At 38.6% G+C, this 8768-nt stretch overlaps 1 protein-coding gene across 1 annotated transcript in view; it reads right to left on the reverse strand.

Annotated features, from left to right (window-relative positions):
* Positions 1-8271, reverse strand: part of iqce (IQ motif containing E) — a 15848-nt gene extending 7577 nt beyond the window's left edge. Inside the window, exons 1-15 of the mRNA XM_037689824.1 lie at positions 8173-8271; positions 7767-7811; positions 7598-7652; positions 7365-7514; positions 5312-5413; positions 5107-5177; positions 4737-4850; positions 4600-4650; positions 4439-4509; positions 4286-4358; positions 3325-3365; positions 3062-3213; positions 2721-2776; positions 2401-2630; positions 580-687 (exon numbers count right to left, since the gene is read on the reverse strand). Of these exons, the coding sequence (XP_037545752.1) occupies positions 580-687; positions 2401-2630; positions 2721-2776; positions 3062-3213; positions 3325-3365; positions 4286-4358; positions 4439-4509; positions 4600-4650; positions 4737-4850; positions 5107-5177; positions 5312-5413; positions 7365-7514; positions 7598-7652; positions 7767-7811; positions 8173-8235 (1382 nt within the window). The 5' untranslated portion in view covers positions 8236-8271. The remainder of the gene's footprint in view (positions 1-579; positions 688-2400; positions 2631-2720; positions 2777-3061; positions 3214-3324; positions 3366-4285; positions 4359-4438; positions 4510-4599; positions 4651-4736; positions 4851-5106; positions 5178-5311; positions 5414-7364; positions 7515-7597; positions 7653-7766; positions 7812-8172) is intronic.
* Between the last annotated feature and the right edge of the window lie 497 nt (positions 8272-8768).

Genomic DNA, 8768 nt, shown 5'->3' on the forward strand with positions numbered 1-8768 from the left:
TGGTAACTCTAAATTGTCACTAGGTGTGCGTGAGAGAGTGAATGGTTGTTTGTCTCGTTTGTCTCTATGTGTCCCTGTGATGGACTTGCGACCTGTCCAGGGTGTACCCCGCCCCTCGCACAGTGATTGCTGGACATGGGCACCAGCGACCCCCGTGACCCAAAATGGAATAAGCGGGTAAAGATAATGGATGGACGGACGGATGGATGGATGGATGGATGGAGAACAGAGTAAAACATATTACATTTAAAATATCATCTTGGGGGACCAGCTAAAATGTTAACAAGGGCCAGATTTGGCCCATAAGCCTTGTGTTCGACACGTTTCAGATGCACTAAAAATAAAATGTAGCAGCGTACTACACAAGTAAAAACCCTTTGGTATACAGTATTTACTTTTGAATATATTTTTGATTACACAAGTAGTCACATATTTAACTATCAACTACATGCAAAAAAGTCAATTAATAAAAATGTTTGAAATGATACTTAACGCTTGTCAATAAATCAAGCAAAGTTTTAAAACAGGAAGGTTTGATGTGCATTCTGTGCAAACATTATTTTCAGAGTCATGTTGTACCTGTACTCCTGTTTCTCCAGATCAAAACGTTTCTTCTGTTCAGCTGAGAGTCGCTCAGTCTCTCTCTGCAGCTCGTCTCTTTCTGTCCTCAGCCGTTCCAATTCATCACTAAAAACAGAAACAGAGCAAATCCCGTTAAAAAACAAAACTCAGTGTTCTACAACCATTGATTTAAAAAAAAAAGTATTAATCACCAAGTCTTTAGTTTAACAGTTGAATATTAAGGTTTTATTAGGCACAGGCAAGCTTAGATAAATAATGTTGTAAATACTTGTTTTTAGATCCACCTTTTTATAAAGGACGTGGCCTTTTCACTGAACTTTTTATTTATTTATTTCAATTTTCACCACAAGTTTTTCATGAGACCCAGAACATTTGTTGGTCATATTTCAAGTTCAAGTAGATTTTATTATCATTTGCATCACATGTGGTACATGAGGTGGAATGAAACTGCACACACAGAGTCCCATTTATAGTGTTTCTAGAAGAAAAGTTTCAAACGGTTTCTGCTCTGTGGCAAGTAATAATTAAGTTATAAATAGTGACTTGAACGTCACTGGGTCGACTTAGACTTGAATAAACGAGACAAGTAAAAGATTTAAAGTTCATTTTAGTGTTGAAGGAATGACGGCCCAGATCTTTTACCGGACATGAAAACCCATAATGACGACTTGTTTTCTGTAAGCAGTCATCACTAGTGTTCATTAAACCAGCAACACACAAACTTCTCACATCGTCTCCTAATGATTTACATTTGGCCTATAAAGAGAATATAGAGATGGAGGCACGTCCTGATTGTACAGACAGCTTTCAAGCGGGGGGGGGGGGGGGGGGGGTGTCAGCATGAGCGCTGCCTTTAGCTTTTTAGATAGTGTGCCTGTATTGCGTGCCACTATATATATAGCACTACGTCAGAGGGGTGCACGCAGTTCGGTTCTGTAGGCGGGACGCTCAGTTCTGTTGTATAATGGTAGAGGAACCACTGTTCTCTAGGTTTGTGTAATTAGCAGGCCTGTGACGATAACAAATTGTGCTGGGCGATTAATTGTCTCGGAAATTATTGCGATAAACGATAATATTGTTTGAAATTTGGCAATAATTAGTCATTATTGTCAAATTTAAGAAGAAAAGTTTGTTAATTTGTTTTGCATGTAGCACCTTTTTTCGACCACCGGATAGCAGTATAAGACTGTTTGAACTGAAGGATGGATAGTGATGGAGCGAGCAGCGTGTCTCTTTAAGAAAAATGGGAGGGAGGCCACTTGACATGACATGGGCCGTCTCTCTTCAGTTCTCAAAATGGCAGATGCTCGGTGTGGTTTGAGCTCTTTAGCGTAGCATTTTTCACACAAAGCTTTTAATAAAAAAATAATCAGTAAACAATTTCTCAGCTTCTTTTTGCAGAGAAAAACAACTTTGTACACGAAGGTACGAGTTTCAACCGTGAAATTTGGAGCTTTGACAAGACGGAGGTTTTTTCCCCCGAGGTTGGCCTGTTAGCTTAGCTTGTAGCTTAGCTGCTTTTAACGATCCAAAATCACGCTTTTGGATCATTAAAATTGATTTTAAAAAGAAAAGAGAAAGAGAGGGCTCAGTGAAGAGCGCCGGAGTTGAACTTTTTCTCATCCAGTGTCTTCAGTAGAAAGAGAGAGACACGAAGAAACGATAAAGCCGATAAATGAAAACGAGGTTGATAATTTTCATTTGTCGTGCAATTCATTGATTTATTGTTTATCGCGACAAGCCTAATTAATTTACTCATGACAAAGAGATTTATGGAATATGAGCAGAAAGTGTGTTTTGAACTAAGAAGTCACTCACTCTTTACTTGACAGCATCTCTTGTAGCTCCGCCCTTTCTTTCTCCGATTGGCTGAGATGCTCCCTCAGACTAGTGATCTCCTCAGCTTCCTCTGTGACTCCCATGGAGACAACAGTCTCTGTTGCCACGGAAACCCCCAGAGCCCCAGCAAGCGTGGCCTGGACCTCTTTCTCCAGTCTGCCGCTGCTGCTTTTCACAGCCTGAGTGTGTCTTCTGCTGTCCTGCAGCCTCTGACAGGACGAGAGGATGGAGGTCTGTGATGGAGAACTCAGCGCAGACGAGTGCACGTGCTCACATGAACAGTTGCAGTTTACTCGTACCTTCTCTACCTCCAGCAGCCGTCTCAACAGTCTCTGTTTACTCCACTCTCTGTAACCTAAGAGACGTAATCACAGACACATTTTATTATTCCTACAATACAGAATTTAATATATACAGAAGTGTTTCTTTAAGATAGTTTAAATTTATACACTTTTGCTATAAGAACGTAAATGTTTTAGTAATTTATACATTATTTAACTGTTAGCTTGAGGCAGAACACACATAAAAACTGATATTGTTGAGATAAATTGAGCAAAGGTTTGCCACACTTAGATGCAAACTGTTTATGATGAATAAATTGTCTTTTTTGGCGCTGTGGGTAAAACATGTTAACAAAAACCTTTAATTCCTCCAGCAGGACTGTCGGTGCTGAGCTCCTCTCTCAGCGCTGCGTTCTCCTGCTGAAGCTGCTTCAGGTCTCCCGCCAGGTGATGGACTGTGGAGTTCAAAGCTTTCTGCTGCCTCTGGGAGCATTTACTCTCTGCTCGACTACTGCAGGTACGAAACAGAACCTTAAACCTTCAAGATACCTTCAAGATACCAGCTAGCATTAAGACCTTGTCCTTAAGAGTCAGTGGGTCGTTAAGTTTCATTTATGAAGACCTTTTTTCTGCAGCATCTAGAAGCGTCCTCAGTCTCTGGATCTTAGAGATGAGAGAAAATATGTTAAGTTTCCTTTTCACAGCTGCAACCAAAGTAGCTTTAATAACAGAAACAGGTAAAACCCAACATGGCTGAGGAATATTACTGTATTTTCCGCCGTACACGTCGCATCAGTCCAAATATGTCTAATAAAGTGGAAAAATCCATAAATATGTCACTTCGCCGTATAAGTCGCATCTATTATGCGTCAACAATGACAACCTGGAAATATGAGCTGGTGTTGTGCCAAAAATCGATGGGCTGCCAAATGATGGCCATGGGAGCGTGCATGGGAGGACTTTAAGAAGTATTTAACAAGATTAACACTTAAAACATTTATTTGTTTGCTCAAAATTATAGTAAAGGTGTGTCTTGGTCTAACTTTTCCTTAATAAATACTCTTTGACGGTCAAATCAGCTGCTTTTTCAAAAGCCGATACACGGAAACATTAACGCACAGAGGGCGACTCACTGTCCGTTTCTTCGAAATTTAACAAGATACCCACCTAAAAACAATTGTTTGTTAGCTCGACTTTATAGTAAAGGTGTGTCTCAGTTGAACTTTTACTTAATAAATGTACTTTGATGGTCAAATTAGTTGCATTTCGCCAGGGCGGCGCAGCGAAATGAAGCCGATTCGGTTGCGCCAGGCAGACGACAATGTCAGTCTATGGCAAGCTGATTGTGTCATTAATAGCCACGTTTACCTATTACATGATACAACGACATGCTATACTACTCTGATGCCATCTAGTGGCTGAAAATGGTAGTGTTCAATATTTCCAGTCAGAATGAATGAAAACGGTCATATCTCAGCCAAAACACGGTTTATAAATATGGGGAAAAATCAATAAATACGTCACTTCAGCGTATAAGTCGCAGGGCATGCAAATTATGCACACAACTGCGAAAAATACGGTACCTCCTCAAAGTAAGTTTCCACAGTGATATTCAGCTCCTTCAGGTTCGTAGTTCTCAGATCACTTTGTAGTGCGCTGAAAAAAAATAAAGTTGTCTCAACAAAGTCCTTCCTAACAAAATACAAATGTATTTCCAGAACAGTGAGGGAGTTTACCTCAAAGTGTTTTCTTTCTCTCTACACTGTTGCTCCAGCTTCAGGATTCTCTGCTTCAGCCCACTGACGACCTTAACAGACAGAATTAATTTTATAAGCCTGCGAAAAGTCATTTCTAAAACGACTTCTCGTTTGTTTAGCAAAACGATGAACATACTCACCACACTGCCCTCTTTTTTCTTGTCCACCAAACTACGAGTATATTCAGATCCCTGCACACAAACAAACAAAAACAACTTTAGAAGATGTGAACATCCAGGAAAAATAATTCACAAGTGATTTTTTTTTTAAATCACACTTTTAAAGGGTCCAACAGTTCTTCAATCTGTTTCTCTCTTTTTGTGATTTCTTCCTCCAGGCTCCTCAGTCTGGCTTTCAGCTGTTGGTTGTCAGATTTCTGAGCGTGGAGACTCTGACAAGAGATTAAACAAGAATTATCCATCCAGATAAATTAGAAGAGAATGCTTCACGTGCCAACTCTGCACAAACTAAAAAAACTGCCTTTTTTGCAGAAAAGCACAGTTTGGTATGAACGCTTCTTAAACAATAAGTTTCATCTCTCCTGCAGAACAAAAGTCTCAACTTGGTGTAACCAAAAACACCTTCTTAACCCGCAAACAATTCCTTAAGTGTGAGCTTTAAAACAAAATGTATGTGTTCCTCTTTACCTTCTTGAGGCGAATAATCTCGTCATACATGTCCTCCTTCTCCATGCGCTCACCTGCACCGACTGTAAAACCTGTAACGCACAGGAACAACACAAAGACGAAGTGTAGCAGCAAAGTTACTCACACTTATGATGAAAACTTGTACTAACTCTCAACAAATGGTTCATGGACACAAACTCTGACCCCAACCTTCATGTTATCTCACCGTTGGATGCAAAGAGAAGAGGTCTGTGTGTCCTCATGCTCACTTTCTGCTTCAGAAGCTGTGGGCTGTCGTCAGTGTCTGAACCGAGTGTCTGAGGCACATCTGAAGAGTCAAAGAAAGAGACAAACATTAACAAACTCTGTGTAACTTTTTGTGTCGATGTTTATGAAGCATTCACACTATTGTGATCCATTTTTCTTGCGGACATTTTCAGCATCTTTCTCGTTCCACAATTTTTGTGCTATTTCAACAAATCATAAATCAAAACATTCAGCTCTTTCAGGACAATCCTTCTATGACTTTTGGTATTGGTGCAACTTTAGCTTTTTGAAATATTTAGCCTTTTCTGCCATTTTTTTCCTCATAGAAAATGAATTGAGCTCATTTTTATTTCATCCTTTAAATCTTTAGATGTGTTTACAACCTTTTACTGCTCCTCTCACATTTTGTTCTTCTTCAGCTTCTTTCAACTTCCTTGTGCAAATTTAAACATTTCTTTCTGCTACTTTCAGATAATTTCAGCTGTTTTTTTAATTTTAGTGCTCCTTTCAGATTCTTTCTGCTAACTATATTTTTGTGCTTCTTCTAACTTATTTCTGCTTATTTCAGCATTTTCTGCTTTTTCAGCTACTATTTAGCTGTTTATGCTAATTTTAGCTTTTTTATTTAGCTAATTCCACCTTTTTTGCACTTATTTCAATTTTTTTTCAAGCCTAATTAAAAATAAAACATGCTCTCTCTACTTCCTTCTGGTAATTTAAGCTTATTTCTGCTTATTTCAGCATTTTCTGCTACTATTTAGCTGCTTATGCTAATTTTAGCTTTTTTATTTAGCTAATTCCACCTTTTTTGCACTTATTTCAAATGTTTTCAAGCCTAATTCAGCAAAATGTGCTTTCTCTACTTCCTTCTGGTAATTTAAGCTTATTTCTGCTTATTAGCTACTTTTCAGGTGGGTTTTTTTTTGTACTAATTTCAGCTTTTTCCAGCTTATCTCCACTTTTTTGTGCTCATTTCTGCTTCTTTCAGCCTAACTGGAAAAATTGTGAACTTCCTTCTACTAATTTAAACTAGTTAACTTTTTAGCATTGCTTAGCTAATTTCAGCTGTTCTCAGATAAATTCAAGTTTTTGTGGAAATTTCTGCGACTTCCAGCCTAATTAACTTTTTTCTACTAATTTCAGCTTGTTAAGCTCCTTTCAGCTTTTTTCTACTAGTTTCAACTTTTTCTGCTAGTTCAGCTACTATATGGCTGTTTTTGTGCTAAATTTAGCTTTTTCAGCTAATTCCACATTTTAAGCTCATTTCAGCTCCTTCCACTTCCTTCTTGTAGCTTAAGCTTCTTTCTGTCTTTTCAGCTACTTTTCAGCTATGTTTAGCTTTATTTTTAGCAAATGTCCTCATTTTTGTGCTAATCTCTGTTTACTTAAACCTAATTCAGCAAATGTGTGTTCTTTCTGCTTTCTTCTGCCAACTTAGGCTTGTTCTTCCATTTCAGCATGTTTTTAGCTAATTTCAGCTGTTTCTCAGCAAGTTCTTCTGCAATAAGCATTCACACTGCATTTCCGCAGGACAAGTAATTTCTCTAGTTATAATTATCATGTTTTTCTGTTTAAATGATTACTGTATTTGACATAGTTGCTATTTAAAAGTATTGCGTCTCAGCGCTTGAGTGTTTTTAAGCATAAAAAGTTGTATTGAAATATTCTACATGCCTCAAGAGAACACCGACTAACTATTTTAAGATGTTTTTCAAAAGCATCAAAGCAGGTAATGTCTAATGTATGTGGTGTAAATGCATGAAGACGTGATGAAGTCATGAAGCAACAGAAATTCTGAGAATCTAAAAACTTTTAAAGCCAGTTTCAGCTTTCTGTTTTAGTTGTACTGCTGCCAATGATGAGGAAAAGGCTTGTGGAAGGCAGTATAACCTGAGAGGAGAATTCTAGTCCTTGTTCTATTTTCCCAGAAGCAGACAGTTGTTCTCAAAAAAAATCTCCCTCATGAGGACTGACACTTTCTGTGAAGTTTTTTGTTGTTTCACAGAGCGTACCATGACCGTTGCTGAGAGATGTGAGGCGAGCTGAGCAACTCTCCCCTGATTTGTCCCCTCTGGTGTCCCCCAAGGAGGCCCTTTGCCGTCTCCACGCACCCACGGCTGCTCTCGTGGAGTTCAAGTTCAAACTGCAGAGGTATGGAGACCCTACAGAGTCACAAACAAACGTAAAGTTTGTAGAGTGTGTACTGTTACAAATATTACCAACATATCAGCTCAGCAGGTCTTACTCGGAGAAGGGGGAGGCTTCCCTGAGGAACTTTTTCTCCTTGTCCTCTGACAGATATGAGGCGTTGAAACAGAGGAAATGTGCGTTCATTAAACTCAAACCGTATGTTTAAAACAGAACTTTGGACAAAACTGAAAAACACAGGGAAGGAAAACTTGTTTTAGTTTTACCTTTTCTAAAGTGATTTCAGCAGGGAGAGAAAACTCATCGTCAACCTAGGAGGGGAAAAAAAAGGATAACGTAAAATAAAAACTATTTGGATAAGGAAAAAATTAAATCAACAAATATACGAACAAAAATAGACTGAATAGAACTGTGTTTTAATATGTTCATAGACGTAATGTTATTTGCTTTGATTTTTGTTAAATGAGTTTTTTCCTCCTTTTTCTTATACAACAAGAGGGGGGTGTTAAATCCATGCCATGACCAGACACAGAATGATGGTTAATACTCTGAGTGACAGGTTTAACACAGATAACTCAAGAAACTAAGCTTTAAGTTTCTTTCTGTCATAAACAAGAATATATAATATAACACAGATGTTATTGATGCAACTAAAAACAGCTAAAGACTCACCAGCTCTTCATCTGTTTGGACATCACTCGTCTCCAAAGACATTTTAGTAGTTGCACTGAACATAGCTGATAATTAAACGCTATGTAAAAATAAAAAAGTTGACTTTTGCTTTGTGTGAGCTTTCCATTTTTCCTCCAGTCAAAAGGCTGTCCTCAGCTCGCCCCTCTTCAGAGGCTCTTTATAAAAAAACAAGGGGCTCCGAGAGACGTTAGCTAAGCTACAACTTGATTGTTTTTCGTCAAGAAAGCTACAAGTCTTCTTCCCGGGTAAATGAGTAGTTTAAGCGACCATAAAGGCCGTTAGCCAATGCTTCCTTACATGAGTTTCCGTCCTTCCTATGTTGTGTTTTCACGTCGATGTGTGAGAGTCGTCTAGCAACCAGGCAGCTGTGTTAAGCTAAAAAAAAAGAGCGGAACCGGTGTTGCACCTAAATACGTACACCCGTCGAAAGCGGGAACATCCGGAAAAAATGAAGGCACGTTGAGAATGATAGAAGCATTTAACTTGATGCGACTCACAAGCTCAACATTAAAATGACATTCACAACGCAACAACAGTTATTTAATAAATAAAAACCTCTTAAAGTTTACTCGGTT

The sequence above is a fragment of the Nematolebias whitei genome, chromosome 16 (genome assembly GCF_014905685.2).
Source record: "Nematolebias whitei isolate Nwh7 chromosome 16, NemWhi1, whole genome shotgun sequence".
Taxonomy (NCBI): domain Eukaryota; kingdom Metazoa; phylum Chordata; class Actinopteri; order Cyprinodontiformes; family Rivulidae; genus Nematolebias; species Nematolebias whitei.